The sequence below is a fragment of the Manacus vitellinus genome, unplaced genomic scaffold (genome assembly GCF_001715985.3).
Source record: "Manacus vitellinus isolate BGI_N305 unplaced genomic scaffold, ASM171598v3 scaffold_15_pilon, whole genome shotgun sequence".
Classification (NCBI taxonomy): Eukaryota; Metazoa; Chordata; class Aves; order Passeriformes; family Pipridae; genus Manacus; species Manacus vitellinus.
Genome location: NW_021939122.1, coordinates 9,629,302 through 9,654,563, shown reverse-complemented (window position 1 = coordinate 9,654,563; position 25,262 = coordinate 9,629,302). Strand labels below are relative to the sequence as shown.

Below are 25,262 nucleotides of genomic sequence, written 5' to 3'. Positions count from 1 at the left end.
AACAGTTTCCCCTCCGTGCGAAAGTTAAGAGCAAGACAAGAGACAACGGGAGCTGCTCGGAGCAACACGTAGTGCTGCGATCCTTGCCATGATTTAAGCCCACGGGGATGGGGGGGTCCACGCCGGGACAGGTGGGGCTGTGCGGTCAAGCTGCACCGACCACGGGGCAGTCTCGGAGGTGGTGGTTCTGCGTGCGGGGTGGGTGGATGCGGCTCCCCGTGTCCCGGCTGAGGCTGGTGCGTTTCGTGCCAGGGGCGAGGGCTGCTTAGTGGCACTAACGGGGTGACCTATCTCTGGGTGTACGAGCTGCAGAACGGCTGGAGAGGCAGAAGCCGGTCTCTGAAAGAGTGCTAATGGTCACTTAACATAATGACTCCTTGGCCACGTGTATACTTAGCAAGCACTTGAAATGCCTTCCAGTGTTTTGGCAGCGCTAGCTTGCAAATATTGCTCCGTTTCCCGGCAATTGCTCAAATGAATTCAAGAGATGATGCTCACTTGGCTGAGTGCCTAGTACTAGCGGATTCCTCCGAATATCCGCATGATAATTCCTCTTCCACCTGCAAAAGTCAGCTTTCTCTAGAAGGTAACTACTACATTCCAGTGGTCTAGAAAACTATATGTGAAATTATTTAATTTTTGCTAAAGTGGTCCAATTCTCGCACTAAAACATGAATGCAAGATTTTCCTTTTATCTAGGAGAAAGAAAGTCAAACTTCATGCTTTATTCCTGCTTGTTTGAATTTCTCATCCACTGTGTTTTATTCCTGGCAGCAATAAAGGGGCACTGGTGTCAGCGCAGGCCCTCTGCCCTCTCCCAGCCCCTCGCAAGAGATGGGAACAGTCTGTCTCCTCCCCCACCGCACCCGCCGAACGCCCCCGCAGCAACCTCCGGGCCGCCCCACCAGCACAGTGGGGAGCAGCCCCCCAGTTTGTGTCACATCACAATAAACCCCAGCATCGGAATGCTCTCTGGCAGGACCAAGCGGTGTGGGCAAGCCAGCTACAAATGGGGAGGGGGGTGGAACTCACAACAACAAAAACCAAAAAGGCTGAGTCGATTAGCTGGGGAGGAGCAGTTTAAGGAGCAGCTTAATGCTTCTGGGGGTGAAACTGCCGGAACTCCCGGCCCGACGGTTCTCGAGGAAGAGGCTGTATAACCTGGAAACTGGGCTCCCCCGGGAGGAAAAGAGAATGGGAGGGGGGGAAATCGCCAGCACGCTAACTTCAAAGCCTTTGTCCCCTGCAGTGCGTGAGCGGAGGGGGAGCAACATGATTGAATTAGCACCGCAGGGTGGGGGAGCCGCTGGCAGCCGCGCCCGGTACCGCCCGTCCCAATTTGGCTAGAACAGCCATCAGGGGACTGGGAATAGGATCGGGGTATATCACCCCCCCGCAGCTTCCAGACACGGTGGAGCCGCTCCAGGGACCTCTTCAAAAACCAGGTGAAGTTATTCGGTGTTGTGTGCTAATCGAGAGAGATCTCACACTGTCAGGCCATTACATCTAATTGCTGCCCATTATCTTTTTCTTTGATACGTAATTAGATGACAATTAACTTGATAAATCCCACCGAAGCGGAGGGAGAAATAAAGAGACCTCTTGGTCTCGACGTGTTCCTTGTGTAGACTTTGCTACTTTTCCTTTATAACTATCTCTTAAACTCCTAGACTTCGACCTGGTGTTACCCTGTAACAGTACTTAGTAGGGAGCTAATCCTGTCGTGTCTTTGGTATTCAGGCAGGTTAAGTGCTTTAGTTCTTATTTCAGCTCTTAGTTATTCTGCCAGTACAATTCTGAACAACTGTGGAGGTGTCACAAGTCCTCAGGCAAGGTAGCAATGGCGTGCATAGAAATTCAAGTACCAGTTTGTTTCGAGCTAACTTAACTTATCTGGGCTCTTTGTCCACTAGTTCTGCAAAGAACACAGAAATATTTCCCCGATTTTTTTTTTTTTCTAATGCAAAGTGAGTGTTTGCTCCCACAGTCGCTGAATAGGAGTATCTGGGCTTGCAGCGTGTGAGCCGGGAGGGAAGAGGCTGCCGGGTGAGTCAGTAGCATTTGTCATTTATTGTGTGTTAGCCCGCATTGTTCCCGTGGGCAAAGGAGCGGCGGGGTGATGGCACTGTTAGCGTTCACAGGTACTTCAAACAGAAAAGCATCTATTCCGAAACAATCGATCTCGTTGATGCCTAATTGACTATCTAATAGCACCTATCAGGACATCAAAGGAGAAGCTGAATAACCGAGTTAGCATTTCCAAAGGAGAACAGCGGAGGGTACAAACAGCCATCAGCTATCCCACCGGTCGGGAGCCCAGCCTGGGCCCTGCGGCTGGCTATGGGTATAGGTTTCCTATGGTCCGGTCTGGAGCAGGGCAAAATATTTTGTCTGCACTTTTAGCCATGTTAAAACCTCGCTCCCTACAGTAATTAAGCTTACTTACTTCTGAAGGGCTGCTACACTTCCCCAAGCTCTCTTCTCCTGCCCATTCGCGCAGCTAAACGTATTTTGGGGGGAGGATTGAGTTTGGTTGGTTGGGAGCTTTTTCTCCCCTGGGTGGGGCATGTGCCATTGCAGCTCTTACTGCATCGTCTATCACCCCCACTTCTCCAGTTTTGTCAAGAAGGTATGGGTAAAATCTAGGCTTTTCAGAAAGATAAATGAGATTTGCCTACGATGGAGCCAGTTAAGTTTGCAGCCCAGAAGGTCCCAGGTCTGGTGGCCTAGTACATGAGCTCCTAATCTATTATAAATGCTGTGGTAGAAGGAAAGTTTGAAACATGAAGATTCACCCAGTTATGCTAGCAATTATTTTTCTTGAGAAGGACTACTCTTCTGTTTGCCAAAATGTGACCACTTTTTTCTTAAGTTTTCATGCAATATCACTTGCAATATTCACTTTGTTGAAGGCCTGGGCACTCCAGAGGCATTCCTGGGCAATGCAAGTACTTCAGCCTCTAGCAAAGGGTGAACTTCTAGTACCTGGTGCAGGAGACACTGCAGCCTGGACAACAGGCTAGACCTTCCCTACCATAATACCTTTGTGCTGTAGAGCTGCTGCAGCTCTGCCTGTTCTCATGGGTTTATATTCCGGGTGTGCACAAAGCCCCAGATGAAATATTCCCATGCATACCAGTGAGATAAATCTACCATTTGTCCTTACAAGACTTGTAGAGCTCACATGAAAAGAGCACTCTGTCCTGATGACCTCAGCTGTAATTATCACAACATGGCATTAGTCACTGCACCTAAATTTCAGGGTATCATACTGAGTTACAAGAGTGCAGAAGATATCAGCAATTTCTTGAAGCAGTAAACATGTTTCTTATGGTTGTAAGGCTTACGTACAAATGCAGAACAATAAATATTTTGAAATGTGATTTGGTGAAATGTATGCACTATGTTCTAGATATAAAACAAGTAAGAAAAATATGTATATTTTGCAATATAATACAGTATTCCAAAGTTCTGAGTATACAGAATTCCATGTGAAAAGACATAATTTCCCATAAAACTTAGATTTATTTTTGATCACGGTTATATATCACACCAATTGAATGCTGTAAAAACTTCAAGTAATACAAAATAATTGAGGTAAATTTGTGTCTCCTATGAGCACCAAACTTCTGCAAGATAAGGGGAAGATTTAACTGCAGCTGCAGGGCCTCTATCCACCCAGGGTCCAGGGTCATTAAAGTTTTCAAGTTTCTCAAGCTGCCACCTCTTGCTGATGGGAGTTACAATAGCCACATAACACCTTCCGTACTCTTTCCATCTGTTCCAAGGTTTTGTGGTCCACAGATGCAGCTGCTTTCATCTGGAGTGGGGGGGATTTATAGTTGGGTATAAGTGTCTTGCTAAATAAGCAATTGGGAATGGAGTCTAATAAAAACAAAAAATCAGTTTTCATTGACTTTCAGCAAAAGCTGGGACAGTTCAGCTGCTTTCCTGTGTTTTCAGCCAAGTGAGAAGAGGAAATGGCAGCAGGTCTGCAGGGTTAAAAATAGTTTCCTTCTATAAGATGCATAATATATAATATATGAATGCCAACGTTGGTCTCTTTGGGCACAGAACTGAATGGTCATCTCATGTCCGGTTTCATTTTGGCAGCTGATGAAGTGTCTCTCCCTAGATGGTAGTCACTTGATGTCTCTGTGTGCCCAGGTGAGGGGACTGCAGTGCATGGGTGACCCAAGACTGCTTGGCTTGGCATAGCTTTCTTCTGCTGGAGAAACAGTGGGGAAGACTGCCCTGGTGGAAGCGCTGGGAGGGCCATGCTGCTTGCTGGTAGCTGTGTGCTCAGTTTAGAAGCTCCTGAGTCTCAGTGGTTTTTAGGTATTACCTCTAAGCTTGCTTCTGATGAGGCAGTCAGGCTCTGCAGATAATGCACGGTGCTTTACAAAGGACAACTTGCTGTGATGTGTTTATATGTGGCAGTTTTGCTGCTTGGAATTGTCCACACATGGGGTTATTTAGAAATGGCTGTTCTGAAATAAGATGGAAAGTAAGTATAATAGAGCATTTGCTTCAGAAAAAGAGGGACCATACACAGGTGGAATAGTTCAGGAACAGTTATTCGATCCTGAAGTTATTAAAATTAATGTGCAGGCACTTAGTTCTTTTAGGGAACAGTGAGTGACTATCCCTGCTTGACTGAAATGTGTCTAGGGTTTATATGTTCCCCTGTTATGGTGGTTTTGTTTGGGTCAGTGGCACTCACAGGTACGTGGTTCTGACCCAGTGTAGGAGTTTGGTCTCCGGCTATATTCAACTACTCAGACGTTTGCACTGGCTTGTGCATATCAGCCAAAACGACAGCCTTGTGCTAGCTTTAAGTGAACCTCCTTTAGTGGCTATGCCAAACACCCCTTAGGGAGCCAGTCAAACTCTCTGTTGGGGCTGTGCCGGGCAAGAACAGCCTACCCCATCCCTGCTCTTAGGGGCTGATGTTGCAAGGAAAGCTCCAGGAGGAATCCAGCTCCTAAGCTGTGGGCTTGGTTAGGTGTTTGCATTGCTCTGGTGCTTGTGTTTTATCCTTCCCCCGAGGCCAGTGTGGGAATAAGCCACCTTTGTGAGGTCGGGAGGGGTCGATAACTGCATTGTCCATTCCTGCGGCCATGGACTTACTGCAACACTTGAGACAATGAAAATGCGTGGCACGAATATGACTTTTTTTTCCCAAATGATTTTTCATAATAAACTAGGGAGTTGGTTTGGTTGGGGTTTGATGTGGGAATTTAGATTATTGCTATGTTTTAGAAAGAAACAAGCTCCTGCCCTGTTAGACCCAGGTTTATGGTGCCCATTCCTTTTGGTTGTGCATCCCAGCAGGAACTCTGAGGATTTTGGAATCCCCATTGAAACTGGGGTTCTGTCAGTGCATTTACCCAGTTACAGGCATGGCGATCGCTTCCACTTGTCTTCAGGAAGTATCGGGGTTAGAATATGTGTTATTCAAGTATCACTATGGCCAGTGCGGGCATGGTCGGTGCAGTTTTTTCACCAGCGTAGCTAAAAACCCTGTGAAAATTGAACATAAGAAGAACTCGAAGACGATGTAAGTTGTCGTTATGCCTCTTTCCCCAGCCAGGCTTTGCTGCCGGTGGCCTGGTGTCCTCCCTGCATTACAAGGGCATCGTCCTTCTCGGGAAGCGACGTGTGGATTGGGATAGTATGAAGTTGATGAGGTGCGAGCTCCGCTGCTCACTTAGTCCTTTGATCTCTAAACGACTGGGGAGATGGGTTGCTCTTTCTGGCTAGACAGATGGCGCCAAGTTCAAGCTGAGAAGGCCCGCAGCCCTGCTAAGCCCTAGCCTGGCTCCAGTCCCCGGGAGTGAGGGCTTAGCCTCGGGGATAGGGACTTCTTGATATCGCCCCCCAATGGCTTTTCCCATGGAGGCCGGTCTCTGCAGCTCCTTTGATGAGCAGTGTCCGATGGCGGGGCTGCCAGGCTCTGCCTGAGCTTCGTTATCCCTCATCCCGGCCCCGATGGTGTTGGACCGGGCCGTCTCGGGGCTGGTTTCGGGCACCTGTGAAATGTGAGACCCAGTAATCGAAAAAGGAATGGTAAAACCGCGCCGTTACCGACACCGACGATGTCTTTAAATGCCTGTTTGCGAGGCTGAGCCTGCCCGTGCCCCGCCCTCCAGGGGAGAGGGACAGGTTTGCACTTCAAGGGGGTCTCCCCGGCCCCGCAGACACGCTGGAGCCAGGGGCTGTAGACATTTGCCAGACGTGTGAACTTTCCTTCTCGCTGGTAGCTGTTATCTGTGCTCGATTCCCACTTTGATGTGTGTTCACACCTAGAACTACCCCGCCCGGGACCGGAGCGCCCATATAAGAGCGGGCCGAGTCTTAGGGTCCTCCAACCCATCTCAGCCATGAACCAGGCCCAAGTTCCTTCGGCAGAGACCAAGCCCCACGGGGTCAGGCCCCACATCTGCTGTGTGCCCCCTCCCCGCGCCCCCACCTCGCTGAGCAGCACGCCCTCCTGGTCAGAGCCAAGCCCCGACGAGGCGGCCCGCAGCCGAGCCAGCCCGCGGACAGCGAGCCCTGCCCCGCGGAGCGGATCCCAGACGATCCTGGAGAGACCACCGACTCGGACCCGTCGGACTCAGGTGCGTAAGGACGGAACAGAAATGGGGGGGGCGTGCCGCGGACACACACGGGACCTCGACCCCCGTCGCTGCAACGGCCTGTCAGGGCCGAGAGGAGGCGGAGGCACTTCCCAGGCCGGGAAAGAGGCCTCACTGCTGCCCCTTCCCTCCTCCTGTGCAGCCCCCGACAGCGGCTGGTTGAGCGCCGACGAGTCCTCCGGCTACGAGAGCGAGAGCGCGGAGCGCTCCGCGGCGGCGGGCGGGACCCGCGGGCGGCAGCGGCGGGCGCGGACCGCCTTCACCTCTGAGCAGGTCTGCCGGCTGGAGAAGACCTTCCAGCGTCAGAAGTACCTGGGGGCCACGGAGCGGAGGAAGCTGGCGGCTGCCTTGCAGCTCTCGGAGATCCAGGTGAGTCCCGCAGGAAGAGGATCCTTCCCGGCCCCGTCGGGCAGGAGCAGGCCGGGTCGGCCGTTTCGCTTCGGTGCTCTCTGCGATGAAGAGACGATGAAGAGCGGTCTTCAGCTGAATTTAGCAGGGGCTGTGGGATTCCTCGGGGATTAACAAGTTACACTCCAGGAAATTTGAGGCACTTTATACCGGGAAGGCATTAATTTTTCTTAATTTCTTAGTAAGGTAAACTGTTTAAGCGATCCGCCTAACCTTGCAGAGCTCATATGTGGTCTTTAAGACTCTAAGTGATTAATCTAATATCGCTGAACACAGACACGCTTCCCCTCTACATCCCGTAGGTCTTCAGCCGTCGGTTAAGAAGGGCAAGAGAATTAGTCCAATTCTTGTCAATTCCAACTGAAGCAAAATGGCAAAAGCAGCTGAGATACAGTTGTTCATCATTTGCATGTTATTTATTAAGCAAAGACCCTGATTTGTTTTCTCCATCCCCTCACCCCGTTCTTTTTGTTTCTCAGATCAAGACCTGGTTTCAGAACCGGAGGATGAAACTGAAGAGGCAGATACAGGACCACCAGCACAGCCTCGTGTCTCCTGTTCCACTCTACAGCTACCCCACGGGGGCCTCACCAGCTCTGTTTCAGGATGGTCTCCACTACCCCTTTGCTCCCCAGCACCAGAGACTCCTGCCTTTTACCCCGGTGCCTGCTGTGCAGTTCAGCTTCTCCTTTCCCAGATATGATGCATCGCAAAGCACCTACCCCTTCATAGGAAATGAGCTGCCGTACTATCATCAACACTTTCTTCCTCATCCCTCTTTCCATCCAGTTATTCAGAACAAAATGGACAGTCAGTGCCACCTTGTATATGCATTATAGTGAAAAAGAAAAGGGGTGGGCAGCAGAGGGGAAAAGCATTATATGCTGTAACGTATTTTGTGCTCAGAATCCCTAGTCTGATTTGGAAGAATAAGTCTTTATTATTTTAAGTTAAATGTGAAAATGAATAATTTTATATTTTATAATTAATGTTAAAATTTATTTGATGTATTGCCACTTCTACTTTTTTGTTTCATAGTTTATTAATTTTTAAAAACCTGGTAGTCTACCCTCCAGTCAATAAACAGTATACTGAAAGGAACCTGCTGAAATGAAAGTGGAGAGAGAAATGCAGTAGTAGAAACTTGCTTTTGCTGAATTTCCCATGGTGTGGAGCAAAGTTATTAAGTTTAGTCTGAAGTGTGTTAATTAACTGGTTTTCATTGCACATCCCCAGTTTTCCATAAATATATATTTATAAATAAAATTGAATAGTTACATGTCAACTACATAAAGGTTTCACTTGGGTGATGTAAACAGCAATGGTCACTTGTCCTCCTGTTTTTGGGAATGGATTTAGATGTTTTAATACATCTTATCTGACTTTCCTACACTCCCACTGAGATACAGTGTGTTGGTAAGCATGTTTGGTAGCCTGGACAGAGGCAACTGTACCCAGTTGCATTACGCTGTGCTTTTGGCTAAGTGCATCCTCCAGGAGGAAGGATAAGCTGTTGATGAGTTTCTCTTTGAATATAAATCAATTATTGCTTTACAATTCCATCTTCCATGTGAAGCCAGCAGCTGTGTTAATCACCAATATTAAGTCAGTGTGTCTTTGAACAGGAATTAAACAGATCAGTTCTTCCCTATGGAATTTAAAGTTTTACAATTGCCAAAACAAATACTTGGCAAAAAATACTAAGAGTGTAATTGTGTTCAGTTCAAAGCCTTATCATCTGAACTGGATTTTAACCTGCAAATTTGGCCTTTTGTTTCACCGCTAAATATCAATTCTAATTGCATATTTTAAACATTTTTTAGTAAATTGAGCTACTCCCTTTAGATGTGTAAAGGGTTCAAATTTTTATTTTAGCAATCTTGAAATTGGTTCTTCCTGGGATCAGTTTTCACTACTCTCCTGAAAGTGCTCAGTTAACATTTCTCATTTCTTGATCTTCTAGATTTTATATGAAGTTTCACTAATTCACCTGAAAGATCTTTTAAATACATTAGTTGATTGCTGCATTGTAGTCTAAATTTCCCCCCCCCTCTACCCTGTAATGCACTGAGTAATCAAGAGTTTTGATTTAATAGCCCAGGGACTCATTTGTGAAAAAGTTACTTGGAAGGGGCAAAGGGCATCGTTCACAGTGACTGCCTAGCTGCGTCTCGGATCAGTGACGCACTGAGAAGGGGTGTGGTGGGGGAAATTCCTTCAAGTGTCTCCCAGCCTCCTCTCCTCCGTATTATCCACCAAAGACTGATTTGAACTTTGCACTCCTTAAGCCCCACAGCACAAGGCGGCCGGGGTTGGGGGTGGGACGGGTATGAGAGCGGAGGAAGGAAGAGAGGAGAAAAGGTAATGCATAGCACAGGGCTGTTGCAGGCTTTTCTTTTTTTTCCCAATGAGCAAAGGAAGGGAGCGTTTGGTGGGGTTTAGGGTTTACTTGTTTGTTTTGTTGGTTTTTTTTTGGGCAGGCGAAGGAGTGTATTACTTTTTCTCTCTTTACAATTGCAGAGTGGTCTAACCATTACCTAGTGAGCAAGGTATAATGGTCTGGATCAGGGAAGGAGATGTAGTCACACCTGCTGCACTTGATTTGTGCTGATGCGGAGTCTCTTGTTCCTCATTATTCTCTAAAGGCTTGACTTTGCCATTTTTCATAAAGATTGCTTTGGGACTTTTAGGAACACCCTCGACTGTTCCTAATAGCAAGCCTAAATGAATCCTGCAGTTTAAAATTAGAGAGGCTGTCAAGGTAAGGCTGAAACTTTAGAAGTTAAAACCGAAATATTTTCTTTTTGTGTGTCCCAGGAAATCTGAACTTGTGAACAATTCTAATGTTCTCGTAAGCAGCTTTTAATTACAAGTATGCTTGACATTGGTATCAACATACATACTTGCCAATGAATTCCTTAGCCTCACCTGTTTTTAAATGCATAAATTGAATATGTCCATCAAAAAACAGGTGAAACCCCTTTAGGAATGGTGCAGAATATACATGTAAAAGACAATACCTGGCAATTTGTTCAGTTTTGTTCATAGAGTTGCCACATTTGGTACCATTTTAATTTAAATGCATTTTCTGTTTCTTAAACACCCACACTCAAGTTGAATGGACAAAGTTTTTAAGACCATTGTCCATCACATGATATAGTTACTATGTAAATTTCAGTGTGAACAGTACTCCACTCTTTCAGTGGAGATCCCTACGTGATTATAAGTTGTTTTCTGAAAACTTTTGGATAGGAAAATTTATATAGAAATTGCCATACAGCATAGCAAAAACCGTAGGAATAAAAGAAAATTTCATGTCCTCCACTTCCACTTTCAGTATTACTTCTCTAATAGAGATAAATTATATTCTCCTCCAATCAAACTTTGGGTTTTATATTAAAGAAAACAATAGAACCATCAATCTATTTAATATAACAAAATAAGTTAAATAGTTACTCTTAGAGATATTTGGCAGTTCTTTTTTAAATCACACGTGATGTTTGACATTTTTAACAGGAAGGAAGATATGACTGGGAAGTCAGTCTTTTATGTTCAGTGGTTAGAGTCACTGCTGGAATTACAGAAGAGTAACAAGATAATCCTGGGCTTGGAGGCAACTGTAAAGATGGATTTGGCAAAAATGGCTGATGAGACTGAGCCAAAACAGAAGGTAACAAAACAGGATTTAGCACAGTTGGATGAAGTGTAACAGCAGAGGTAGAGACGTTGACACACATCCCGTGAGAATAGCTGGATGTAGCCATATCTGGGTAATAATGATGGGGCAAAAATAAGCCTGAGAAAAGAGCTTCGATCCTGGCATCTTGGGTCTGGCGTTTAAACTTCATGCGACGATTCTGAAACCAGGTTTTTATCTGAGGACAAGAAAAAAGAGTCAATCCACTTGCCCCTTTTCCATATGGCAATACATCCTGAATGCAGATTTAGTATTGGAGTAGCAGAATACATTAACAGTTAAGGGCTAATAACATTGGTCTATATTCAGTGCAGAGTAATTGTCTTGACATGAGGAGAAACCAAGCTGTGAACACTCCATGATGCAAGGCAAGCCAACCACCTAGGTTTGGACTGGGGCTGTAACTCAAGACTAGTGCAGTGGGACTAGAAGGGCTGGGCAGGGGTAGTTCTGTTCGAAAATCCTGCAATGTATCTATCAAGTAGATACACGACTCTGAGTGAGAAAGAATTAGCCTGCAAATTGAAATTCTGGAGATCGTGCAAGTATTTTCACCCCCCTCCCCCCACGAAAGTTTCACGGTTTTCCATTTCCACCTTGTCTCTGGCGGACACAGCAGTGCCAGCCTAGACAGGGGTGTCAGCCCCGTTTTCTGCCAGCGGGGCGAGACTGACGGACGGCCCGTCCTGCCGCACCTGCAGGAGTTGTCACTGTCGCTGCCCCCGTCCCCGCGGTGACCGTGAGATGCCAACAAACTCTACCCGTTTCCCCCCGTCGGGCGGAGGGCGAGGCGGTCCCGGGGGCCCTGGCCGCGCTCACCTGGCTCTGGGAGAGGTTCAGCGCGGCCGCCAGACGCCGTTTCTCGCCGGCGCCGATGTAGCGCTGCTCGCGGAAACTGCGCTCCAGCTCCTGCAGCTGCGCGGCCGAGAACTTGGTGCGGGCCCGCCCGGGCACGGCCCCGCCGGCCGCCTCCGCTTCGTGCCCGGGGCTGCTACGCTCCGCGGCCTCCCGGTCCCAGGGCGCCTCTTCGGGGACAGATCGGGAGGTCTGGGGGGACGACCCTTCCCTCCGCTGGCCCCGGGCCCCGCGGGCCGTGCCACGACCCGACGGCCCCGGTGACCGAGGGGCACAGCGCGACCCATCGAGCACCGCGGGGCTCTCCCCGGTGCAGCTGCGGCTGCTCTGGGCCAACCAGTCCACCGAGAAGGGCCCCTTCTTCATGTCCCCCCAGTGCTGCCAGCCCTCACTGGAGCCGCCCCGACTATCCGGGCAAACATTTAAACCCCCGGCGCGGTTTGAAAAGTCCCAAAGCATCAAATGAGTCCGAGGACAAAGGACCTCATTGAGAGGCGCTTTAATCTCCCCTTTCAGGTGATTGTTACATCCGCCTAATCTCCGAGCGCAGTACTCAGCAGAACCCAAGGCTGCCTGACCTGGCGCCAAGTTCACCGCGGAGTTGTCTCCTGACCACGTAGGTGCTGGGAATTGCATCACGGCTTGTGCTCGTCGTGCTGCCCAAGCTGTCCTCGGCCCTCGAACCGCCCCGTGATTTTTAATCTTTATCTGCTAGTATGAAGGACAGGGATTCAGAAGGGACTGATAGCAAAGAAGAACGGGGAAAAGCCTTCTTTATGAGCCTTACATCCAAATTTTGAACCCCTCTTGCTTGTTTGATGCATGGTTTGAAAGAATCCCCTTGCTTTTCTATCAACAAAAGGAGGTAGGGGCTCGAGGTAGGAACAAGTAAGTACTCCTCGACAGGTAGAAATCATGGAGAAACACTGATACTAGTATCTTGCCAATATGCTTGTGAGGAACACACTGCTCTTCATTAAGGCAGGGTGGGTAGATGATGTTTGAGCTCAGAGTTAGTTGTAAATGTAGGGTTAAATATTTTGCTGCTGCCCATGAGGCAGAGTGTTGCAGTTAGGACTCTCATCTTCCTCTGAAGTGTGAGGTACGCTTGTTTTCAGTTGACTTTAGTATCACACTTTTAAGAAGTTTTCAGGAAGAGAAAGGTTGAAACTAGAGCACAGCGGCATGGCAATTTGTTAGGCCATTTGCAGAAAGTAAGGTAGAGTTTTGAATAATTTGAGTTCATTCTTATGAATTTCTTTAAGAATAAGATTGAGCAATGAGCAGTTACGTGTCAGGATATTGGACAGGACAAGAAACACTGAGAAGATGACTAGTTCTCTTGAATTTATCTGTTCATGTCTTTAAACGTGATCTCCTTTCCCTGCGCCAAGAAAGAAATGTGTGCATTTCAAAGTAAACAGTTCTGATGTTCTTATGAAGTAGATCAAAGAAGAGGAGTGTAAACTCTGTTCCGAGGCAGTCTGTTCAAGGATGATTCAGATAAGGGTGAGAAAAGAACCACTTTTACAGTCTGAAGTGGGCCTGGAATGGCACAGTCCTTATCCTCTGCAAACATGGGCTAACACATTTACAGGTTGTTTCAGTAAACAGTCACTACTGCTTGAGTTTATACAGTGAGAGATAATGAACCAGCTTCCATGCAGAGCGGAACATGCTTGAGACAACGTGCTAATTCTTAAACTTCAAAGAGATTCGTGTCATCTTTTATGAAGAGTGACATATTTGAATTGAGATGGCAGAAGTAAGATAACGCTACACTTCCAGATCTCTTTCTTCTTAGATTTTCTATATTTTCTCAGGTAGGATTATTATTTTCTCCCATAAAATGCAACGGAATTTATGTGCTCTTTTGTTAACTATGCTGAAGCATGACATATGTAAGAATTTTCTAGACTGATTTTGAAAATTCTTAATACGTACATCTGGTGTTGCAAAGACTTTTGTTCTCCTTGTAACAAAGAAGAAAAAATTCTCTTGAATATCCACCTGAGCAGTCTGATTTTTTTTGTTTGGGTTTTTTTGTTTGTTTGGGGTTTTTTGTTTGCTTGGGTTTTTTGTTTTGTTTTGCTTTTAATAAGCATGAGTCTTCTGGTAAGTCATTACATATGCTTTGAGGTAAAGTAATGACCTCGCAGAGATGACGCTTATGTTTTACAGAAAACCTTTTCTGACTAAGCTAAGAGGGACGGCAGTTGCATTGCCTTCTTGCGCTTCTGATTCAACCCACAGCAATTTGCAGCTCTTAAAGATAATTAAAATGCAAGTTAGAAGTTACAACCTTTCGTTTTAGTAGAAACCAAACCAAGCCCAGTATCCCTTAAAAAAAAAAACAAAACACAAAAAAACAAAAACAAAACTACAGAGAAATCTGCAGAATAAATAAATGCAACAAAACAAAGCGTAATACAAAATATCCAGGAAGGAGACTGTTTCTAAGTGGTCTGTTTTGACGTTAATCAAGGAATATGGTGTCGAACCCTTAGTTCCCATAACGTTATGGCAAAAATTACTGGGAAATAATTCAGTGTTCAGGACAATTTGTCTGAAATGGACCGCTACAAAAACCAGACCATTATGTTCTAGTTAACTTGTTTCCTAATCCTAAAAACCTGCAAGTTGATTCTGGAGAAAGTAAAGCTTGGTCTGGAAAAATGATAAAATCATAGATAATGTCTGAAGTGAATCATCGCAATTTATTTCATGTTACAAGTAACAACTAATCCGAAGGATTAGCAAGAAATCATTACTTTGTTATATTAATGTTTCTAGTTGTTAATTAGTATTGTGATTGTTTTAATAGAGGAACAAATATCTTTAAACAACAAAATTATTGCCACTATGGTATTTTTAAAATTTGTATTTTAGTGATGATGGAACCAGTGGGTTTGTGGGTATTTCGGTTTTTTCTTTTAGTTCTTTGATCATTGATCACATTATTATCTGACTAGATTGCAATAATCGATTTACCAAGTTTCAAGAGAAAAGCCTTAATTTCAAAAGATACAGGATGCTAACACAATTTTTTTTTAAAGCAGTCTCTCAGACTTATGGAACTGAATCACCTGATTTGATTAGAGAGAAATTTTCTAGAATTTCAGGATTTCTCTTTACATCCTCTGAAGTAGCTTGGTTTTGTAATTGTACTTAAGAGACCAAGAGTAAGGATTTCCACATTGCTCAGCTCTTTTTGAAAATCAAGTGGGTTTTTTTGAAGGGGGTGGTGTTGGTAAATCTCCTTGGCTTTACGTGCTGGTGATGAAAACTTTCATAGATTTGTGTCAGAATTGCGTTGAGAATTCTTGTGCTGAGGATGTTTTTACATTTAATACAATCACTTTGAAAACAAAGCTAGTAGCTTTAATTTATAATAGTAAACAACACAGACATACCATTAAGAACTTCTGCTGCTTCTTGGGTGAAATAAAATGTACTGGAAATGACATTTTTGACTTGGCATAACTGCTAGCAGAAAACCATATGCAGACAAAATGAACGTGACTGGTGGATGCTTATGTTTTAGACACTCGACTTTTTACTGTAAACAGGAGTAGATGACATAGTGACTAAACTTTCCTGTGTTGGCATGTGACTACACTAAAAAGGTGTATGCTGTTCTCCTACGTAAGAAACTCAATATGTGTTTTATTTTTATTAAAGGATTTTGGTATTATTTAATGTAATTTTTTTCCCTGCAATATCTTTCTGTTATGTTCCCTTCTGTTGATATTTAAACTTTAGTGACTTAGGTTTTTGTGGTGTATGATTTATTTATTTATTTAATGTATTTTGGGGAAGCATCGTCCTAATTAATAACAAACTTTATTTTTGTCAAACCATTCGACAAATTTTGTCCATTTGTCGAACCATTTTGTGAAACCTGCAAAGTTAGAGCAAAACTTAACAGGGAGTTCAACAAAAATAGAAGAGGGAATATCAGTGGCTATGAAGGTGATAAACACTAGAAAAAGTATACTTGAAGTGAATTGTTTTTAAAATGCAAATGTTCATGACCTAAAGTGTTATTACGATGACTAAACACACAGCACATGGCCTGAGGCAAAGCTCCCATTCAAAAGACTTTGATCGAGTGATTGTAACATCATAAGCGACCATCACATGAGAGCAATTACAGTTTAAAAGGTAATTGCCCAGTGTTTCTAGTTAGCAATTAACATTCGGCGCGTCCTGTGATGAAACATTTATCCCATTTTCCATTGATTATTGTCAGTTTTTATGAACACATGGACTACAAACCTCATAATGACCAAAATTTTGAATGTCAATGGTAAGCTAGATAAGTGTAGTGGAGGTGTAACTGACTCACATTTTACTGCTGCTATTTAACGACAGCCTTTCTTTACAGAGCCCTCAGTGAAAATGTTTGGTATCACTTATAGTTGTGCTTTGTTGTCTCTTTAATACCACCTAAGGAGTCTTTCTGCTGTGCCTTTTGCAATCAGACATGTCTATCTTGTATTGGCCTCATTAGCCACCGGCGTGCTTGTAACAAATGTGGATAGAGCCTTTCCTATATCTTCGTTTGTGAAACCCAGCCATGAAGAAAAAAAAGTCTCGTGTTGAAATAACTCTATGAAGCGTCTCATAGTTGTTAATATTTTTAGTCATTCCATCAGTTGTGAAGATAATTTCCTGCAAAGCAGCAATTATTCTTCTGGTGTTGGTTTGATTATGGAAGATATTAATGTGTGGAAACTGTACTAGTATTTGTCAGTATGATAGCAATCAAAAAACGCTAAAGAAAGGTTAATTAAGTAATTTTAACAAATATTAAGGACATTCATCAGATAAAAATGTTATGTGCTACACTAATTTCTACTCATACAAAGGAGACACGTTTAGATATAAATGAAACATGTTGAGTAGAGCTATCAGCTCAGCTGGTGTAAGGAAGTGATTCACTCCTCTTCCCTCCCTCTTTCTGGGCAATGCTTTTCCCTTGTTCACAGTTTATGTAACCCCCTGATCTATCAGGAAGTCCATTTAGGTTTCCAAGCTAGCAGGAAACATGGGGGAAAAAAAAAAGAAAAAGAAAAGAAAAGCAAATGGCTTTTTTAACAACTAAGAGATAAACCCACTCACTGAAAAGTTAGATAGATGAGCTCTCTAACTTGCATAGGGCAATGTTTGAAGCATGGAAGGAAAGAGGAAGAAACAGGATGATTCCTTTAAGTAGTATAAAGGAATCCTTTAGATTAATTTATATAAGTGTCTTTATGGTCAGTGTAATTGCTGGCTCTTTCCAGATAGAGAGACTAAGGTATCACAGAATATGCCGAGTTGGAAGGGACCCTCAAGGGTCCTGGAGTCCAACTCCTGGCCCTGCACAGGACCATCCTTGAGAGTCACAACATGTGCTCAAGAGCATTGTCCAAACATGTCTCGAACCCTGCCAGGCTTGGTGCTGTGACCACTTCCCGGAGGAGCCTGTTCTAGTGGCCAATCACCCTCCAGGTAAAGATTCTTTCTCTAGTATCCAACCTAAATCTCCCCTGACTCAACTTCAGGCCATTCCCTTGGGTCCTGTTACTGGTCACCACAGAGAAGAACAAGGTAAGAACTGGATTGATGTACAGATGCATACGTAACACACCAGAAAATAAATAATAATTTTTGAACATGGCTTTTACTTTCAGGACTTCCTTTTTGCCCTCTTCTCTGGGTGTCTGACCCTGCCCTCTGCCCCTGCATTTGTATTCCCTTACGTCGCTCTTTCTGTGCCGGTGACTCCACCTGGTGGCGCGGGACTGTACCGGGGGAGGCTCGGTTTGAATTAAAATTCAAATGCTACTTAATTTAATTTAGTTTAGTTTAGTTTAATTTAACCCTCTTGACACATTATAAGACACAATTTAAAAACAAGGCAAAGATATCTTGTTTTAAAAATTTGACCCATCTCGTGGGAAATCTGTCCCTCACAGAAGAAATAAGTTTAACCTTTCTTCATTGTAATAGTTCTTCTTTTCTTTCTGCTTTCCCTTTTTCACTTGATGTACAGCTTCTTGTGTCTATAGCTGTGAGGCTTTGATCTTGTAGAAGGGAGAAGGACCATGAGGGAAAACGAAGCAGTAATTTATTGGGCTGAGAAGATTGAATTCAGACCACATTGTAATGCATGTTTTATGAATTAGATTTTATGAATAATGCCAGTATTTTACTTTTAAGCTCCTAATAGCTTGTCTAATAGTTACAAAGATAACTTTTCAAAATAAATAAACCCACAGTGCGGATGTGTATCAAAGCTGACTATCAAAAATGGTAAAAGATGTATTTTGCTGACAGAAATAAGCATTGTAACCCCAAGTTCTGAAGGGTGTTGTATTGTTGAAACAGACAGCTTGCAGAAACAGAGAAGCACAGAAATAAGACCCTAAAGGCTCAAAATTCTTCCATCATAGCAGTAGCTCTTGTCTGCCCATATGCTCCATAAACATCCAGTCCTTTCTTTCCTTCATCTCTGCTTTCGTAAACCCAGCCTGCTTGCATTTGCCACGCCGTATCTGCTGTCTGCCTCTCTATCTCTCGTCTCTGTGCCGGGCCGTGTCAGCAGGGGGAGCGCCGAGGGCTCGGGAGCGGCCCCGGGAGAGGCGCTGCCCGGCCCGGCTGAAGCGAGCACAGCTGAGGGCAAAGCTTCGGAGAATGCTGAATCCCAAAGGGTCCTCTCTGGGCGCTGTGTGAAATCTAATGGGGTTCAGTTGGCTGGTTGAGGGGCAGTAAATCTAGGACTTGTTAAAAGTTGGAACAATTTTCATGAGGAAAAGAACAGATACACACCTTCTATGCTGTGTGTCTAGCCTACGTATTGAAAGATTGAACAATTAGAGTTCATTAATTACCTTACTTTATCATTTGTTTGCTATAGTAAAAAACCCCCATGTTAATCCCAGGCTGAGCTATTTGAGATCAGGTATTGAGTCAGGCTTTTCTTTATATTTTCCTTCCCTCCTCTATGCAACCGTCCATGGTGTGTAAATTATCATTAAACTGCAGTTCTGCAGTGAAAAAGACCCCCACAAGGTTATCAAAGAGAAATATATGAAGTTGTTTTGATGTGTTGGTTTATTTTTTTCCTGTTGGTTGTAGCTTGTTTGGTTTTTTCTAACCCAAACCCAAGAATTTTCCTGTTTCTGGATGTCTTTGGTGAGAATTAGCTGAGGGTCAGAAAATTAGCCTGAATTGGTCCAAGGTAATCAAAAGGAGAAAGGTATGAAGGACTGTTCCTTTTCAGCGTCAGTGAGCTGTTTAATCTGCTCAGTTTTTCATATAGAACTACACCTCTCCCGTTCACAGAGAATAATGAAACCTACCTATTGGCATCTTAAAAAAAAAGTGTAAAGTAGATGCTGGAATAGTATTTGAAGATTTAGCATTAGTTTCAGTAATGAATGTAAATGTTTATAGTATAGTATGTTGCTGCTGTGTGGTTTTTGTAGCAAAAAACCTGTATTTGGATGTACAGATCATGATTCCTTATTGTTTTTCCACTGTCACTTATGCCAGTGCTGACAGGTGGTGTTTAGAAATGAAATAAATTTACAAGTGTCTGCGAGTCTTTGAAATAGGTGGAGATGATGATTTTTCTCTAGGTCGAATCTGTCATGGGTATTTTGTATGTTAGAGAAAGTGAGTACAGAGGAAGCGTAAAAACTCTTTCTTCAAACTGCAGTTTCAAAGATGTACGTAATTGTCCTTCTAGCTTAAGCAACTTCTGGGTCTCTTTTTTCATTATACTGATGCAGCTGGTTTTGCAGGTACAAAAGGAATCAGATCAGAGAAACAGTTCCACTGGGAGGGGGGAAGTAGAACTTTGTGTCTGATACTTTTTTTTTCCTAGGCATGTTGATTCTCTGATCTTGTTTAGAGCTCAAACACAGTGAAGCAAAAGTAGGAGTAGGGAGTCATGGGAACTGCAGGATACTGTTCATGTAGTGCACAAAATGTTACCAAATATGAAGGCATGATTTCTGAAAAAAGACATTATACCCTGTGTCTTGTAAGACTTGCAGTGATAATGAAAATATTTGCAATGACGTTAATTTTGTCTGACTTCTGAAAGGGCTTTTGCTGCATTGTTTTTTATATATTAAAATGCTTCATATCTAGTTGAAACTTGTAGTGTTTATCTGTATCTCACAATATGTAAACTACAGAAGAGACAATTAAGAAAATATATTTTTCTAAATGGCAAACTATGCTAACAACTGAACAGTAGCTTTTCTCTAGCAGATCAAAACTTGACAGGATTAGTTGGGAGTTCTGACTCTGTGAGATCCCAGAGACTTGTTTTGAGGTGGTGTTATCAGCACTACCAAATTTTTCTTGCAGCAATTCTTCTTCAAAAAGCATAGTTTCTCCCTCTCATTGATTTGTCTGAACTATTTGTGCTCGTTAGAGAAATATTCCTCAGTTATAAGTGAGTTTACATAATAGCTTACTGTGCTGATGCACTTAACCTTTTCAGCTTCTGGGTGCGCACTCACATTCCTTCACTTTAGCTAGGACTGACACTTTTTGGATTCCTTTACCAGGGGAGGTCTTACTTGCCTGTAACCCACCATCATAACAGGAAATTGTGGGTTTGTTTTATATATATGTATCTATTTTTAACTGCTGCATTACTAAGTTAAAGGCATTTACGGAAGGGTTTGAAAACTGCCACTGGCAGTGCAAATTCAGGAAGAGACTATCAGGGCAGGAAGAGCTGCTTTTAAGTTGTAAGTGATAACACAGTGTAACACCATAACAAAAAGGAAATTTTAGTTGACCAGAAATTTTTAAAAGTGTAGGCCTTATAATTTAGATTAACATAATTACTTTCCTGCTTCTTCTGGTGGTGTACCTTTTGTTGCGAGACAGTGGATTAGTTTCATAATATTCACTGCATTAATATGCAATACATATCTTTTTTCAGTATAGGTTTCTTTAAGCATATGTATTCATTCTTGGAATGCTTTAGAGCATTACAAAACCCAATCAAAATCCCACCAGAAATATTAAGGAATTACCTGAAATATTTTTTTCATGTGTGTTTAAGAGATATTCCTAGAGATAACATGCTACATTTAATAACTGTAGGAACTGCAACATTATATTGTATAAATAGTACAGATTTAGTACTGATGAAATAGTATGCTGTTTGGGGAATATTTTAAGGCTGTTCTGCATCATGAAATATGGATTTTTCAATTTGCAAAATTATTCTAAGAAACTTGGAATGAAAAAATTATTCTGGATTCTTGCTTTGATACTGCTGTGTTTGATATGATTGATCTTTGGCCTGCTATTTTTATTGATACCACTGCAAGCTCAAAACAGCTTTTTTTTTTTTTTTTCCTCTTTTTGGTAATAACCAATATGACATTATTATTCCCATTAGCTTTTAATTTAAATTGCATACTTTGTGTCTTAAGGAAAAAAAAGCATCAGTTGTAGTGCTGTTGCATTGGGACCTGGGATTTGTGTTAGGCTAAGTTACACAAGGGATGTATTTGAGGTAAAACACACATTTTTTTTGATACAATTGGGTTTTTTTTTTTTAGTTTTACGTTAATGTAAGATTTCTGTGAAATATGAGAAACTGTAAGTTTTATGGGGGTGTTGTCTCTTGTTTGTTTATATTTTTGTTTGTTTTGTATGTGTTTTTTTCCACCTTTATGTGCAATAATTCTGGAGGTTCTTCTTGATTTTAATGACTGTTATTAGATTTAGTATTTTTATATATATATAAAAAAAATCCCTTCTCTCAGAAGCTTCCCTTTACCACAAGCTTTGATATGACATCAGTGAGTAAAGATATGGTTGTGGATGTCATTTTAATTGCCTTTTAATTTAAGAAAAAGGTGACGTAAATAAGATAGTCCTCTAGCATTAGTATGTTAGAGATAAATGAAAAGTAACTTTAAAAATGTTTATTTAATATTGAATAATGTAGCATAATGATAACCACTGGGTAAAGTGATTTTTAATGCACCTTGTTTTGCTTTTTTCTAAGCCCACAGCTTTACAAGACTTGTTAGAAACTGTGATGTAGTGTAACACAAACTTTTGACCTGTGACTGAAACATAAGATTTTTATTTGACATATGTTATGTATTGTTACATTGTTTCATAATAGCAGTATTCCCCCTCCAATTGACATGATACATTGTTATTTAGAGTAAATAAAAGTAATTGGACAGAAACATAAAAATTGTGTTTAATGACTGTTTTTCTGCTGAATGAAAAAAGCCAAGAGAGCTTCTATACTTCCATTTCCAAGGTACCTGTGGGTGAAAGAAAAAAAATAGGATGTTTATTATTTAATTTACTATTAACTGTCTGTGTTTTAGAAGAATTTGTAATTTCAAACGTGCATGTAAAAGGTACTTAGGATCTTAGAGGTTCAAGTCCTAAGAATAAAGGGTACCTTGCAGACAGCCCCCTTAGGTAGGTGGTGTTTGCATGACTGGGCTTTACATACCTGAGTCAGCACTAACTGGATTCAGTGAAGAATGATTCCCAGCACCTGTGAGACAGGGAGACAGAGCTGCATTTTTTGCAGTTTGTGAGACTGCATTTCCATTATTTTCAGTTGGACGTTTATGGGAATAAGGACTACAGGAGTAACTTCTTAGCAATGCATATGTTTTAGACAGAACATTATACCAAGTGAGATTATATATATATAATGCAGTTGGATAAATGCTTAAATATTACTCTTGTAATAAATCAGGTTTTAAGATGAAACCAACAGAGTAAATAATACCAGTATCTTTTTATGCAGGTTTTGATGATTAATTGGGAGTTTAACAAATTTACCTGTAATTTCTTCATACTTCTGTTTTCTCTATACATTTCTACAGCTGTTTGAAATGGGTGGTGAAGTACCTCAATTGCCCCATTTTCCCATGCCCTATACCTCTTTAGAAGCAATTCTCAAAGAAGTATATGCATAGGAAAAAGGAACAACGAGCCAGATCAAGATGAACTCCACTTGTGGCAAGAGTAAACCTGGAATATAAATGTAGATATTAGGGAAAATAAAAATTAGTTATGTTCTTTACACAGTACAATTCCTTTTGAACTGTAAGGCTGTTAAAAACCTGTGCAGGTTAGAACAGAGGTTAAAGTATGAGATAGCCAACATTATTACCTAGGATTCAGCAGAGATGTAACAATACTTAGTATGTTAAAAATTCATCAGTGCATATTTTGAAATACATACAAGAAAGTGTAGAGTTCTTAGAAAAAATGAAGAGCAGCTCTGTAGAATTGTAGAATAAGTTAGTAACAATATCCTCTTTTCAGTATATTGCACTATTGCACAGTATTTGAGGCTTTTATATTTAAAACCTGAGAAAATAATTATTTGAATTATTGAACAAATGCATGAGAGAGAGAAAAAAAGTTTATAAATTACAAAATATGGTAAAATCATCTCTACAAGCAGCAACAAGACTTACCTGGTTTGCTGTCTTGATGCTTGAAGTGCAATAACTTCGTTTTCAAGAGAATTTATGCTCACTCAAGACCTTGAAGAAATATGAACTATACAGTGTTACTGTTTTCTTAAGTGATAATCAGTTTGCCCCTTGCCAAGGTATTTCGTGCACCTGCAGATTGGGTACACAAAAAGTGCTGCTGAAAACATAGAAAGTATCATTCATATGTTGGGGGAGGTAGAAATGGGAGTGCAATAGACAACGGAACTGATAGGAATAATTAAAGTGGTGTCTTGAAATGTGCGCTGAGAACGAGAATTTATCGTCTGTGTTTTCTTTCACGTGCGTCAATGGAGTTTGGAAAATGTAAATCTGTGAGAGGACTTTTTGTTCTCAAAGCATGTGCTGTGTTTTCAGTCTAACCCACCCCCCTTTTTCCCTAGCACACTATTTTGAGAATCTCTATCAATGTCCTTCACTTGCAAATATGACTTTACTAGGGAGATAGCAAGGTCTGTGTACAAGGCTTTCCACTGCTTATCCAGGCCCCAGTGAGGCTCCCTGCTGCATGCCAAGGCTGGGAAACATCTTTAACCATATTTAATCCTATTTGCTAACAAATTCTTTAACCATTTGCTTTCAATTTGCTGTCTTTTTTTAGGACCTGTACTACACTATTAAAATGCATTTCCTATGAAAAGATGTTCTGGTTTATATATTAGAAGTCTGAAGTTATCAGCCAAAATTGTTTGGAATTGGTTCAGATTAATTCAGAGAACTACAGTGTCACAAGCAGTCACAATACCAATTGTTACATGCTGTTGTCTGTTTATTCATAAGTTTGGACGCTCCTGAAATTCGTTGTGTGCTCTTTCAGCGTCAGAAGATTTGTCGGTTTCCTTAATTCCCTAATTTTTTGTAACCTCAGGTTCAGTTTGTTCCTTTCTGTCATAAGAAGCTGTCATTGTGTTCTGATTTGTACACACTACCTTGAATACAAAAAATATTTTTGTTTTTCAGTTTAGTATGAATCTTTCCTTAGAGTTTTACAAGATGTACAACTGATTCTCTCAGTTTTTCTTCAGAGAGGTTCTGTGCTTCTGGCCTGAAGCCATCCTAGTTGTGGCCTGAAGCAAGTACCTTATGTTTTGTGATTTATAATATGCAATACTTACTTCAACTCTACCAGGCTTTCTGCCTTCAGTCAGACAGTTATATCACCTGGAAAGAAGAAAACTATACCACACAAACCCAGAAAGTGTTCAGAGCTCTGAACACTTCCTGTGAACACTTTTCAACAGCTTTTCATACAACAGGTGTGCTGGAGGAATTGTCACTTTTGGTTTTGCTATGTAGTGTTCTGAGAGAGAGAGAGAGGGAGAAAGGTTTGGGTTTTTTTTGTTTGGAAATTGAACACTAAATTGCTGGATTAGCAGCTGGAACACAGATACCATTAATGCTCTGATCCTGAGTTCTAGATAGGCCATCTAATGCCATCAGATGGTGTGTGAAGCTTTGGTTAAGGCCTATCCACAAAAGACCTTAATGAAATCTGGTGTGGGGTCTGAGGCTTCTGATAAGGGTTCTCACTGAGACTAATAAGACTACTTATTTGTGTGTGAAGTAGCAGTCCCTCGATTTTTGTTGTTTATATTTGGTATTACGTATTTGTGGATGGGGGAAATACCTGGTACACCCGATTTGTAATGTATCAGTCTCTCTTAAGAACACAGCTAAAGCTGGTTTTGATTTGGATTGCAGAATTAAAACTTTAATAAACTCTGTTTTATTCAGAAGTATAATTAGAACAGGCAACTTTGAAATTAAAAAAAAATTCTAAATGAACACACTTGTCAGTCTTTTGCCTTTGATGTTGGATACAAAGTGGTGATCTAAACCCTTTTAACCTCGAGGTATGTTTTCTGAAATGTACTCTATTCAGACATTCCTCTGAAAGCCACATAAATTTGGTAGCTAGTGTAAAAGAAATAGCCTAAAACTTTAATGCATACAAAGATTGATGTCTCCAATATTTTATGTGCTATATGTGTAATTTGGTATAACAAATATTTAACAACCACTTCCTATATAAAGATCCATGCAAACTTCATTTCATGCATATATATAGACCTGGGGATTGTGGCTGTTAACTACTGCTAAAAAAAAAAAAAAGAAAAAAAAAAAGAAGCAGTTGAATGAATT

The 25,262-nt window shown here is 42.0% G+C and overlaps 1 protein-coding gene and 1 long non-coding RNA gene across 2 annotated transcripts; one reads left to right on the top strand and one right to left on the bottom strand.

Annotated features, from left to right (window-relative positions):
* Positions 1 to 6,383: 6,383 nt before the first annotated feature.
* Positions 6,384 to 7,885, top strand: LOC108638997 (homeobox protein vent1-like). Its single transcript, XM_018068878.2, is given in 4 exon segments — positions 6,384 to 6,474; positions 6,477 to 6,620; positions 6,781 to 7,007; positions 7,526 to 7,885. Coding segments are annotated over 4 exon segments (822 nt in total).
* A 13,732-nt stretch (positions 7,886 to 21,617) lies between these two features.
* On the bottom strand, positions 21,618 to 22,627 carry LOC108639005. The gene is made up of 3 exons (XR_001920194.1): positions 22,438 to 22,627; positions 22,100 to 22,144; positions 21,618 to 21,902 (listed from the first exon to the last, which is right to left on the bottom strand). It is a non-coding gene; the product is annotated as an uncharacterized LOC108639005 (long non-coding RNA).
* Between the last annotated feature and the right edge of the window lie 2,635 nt (positions 22,628 to 25,262).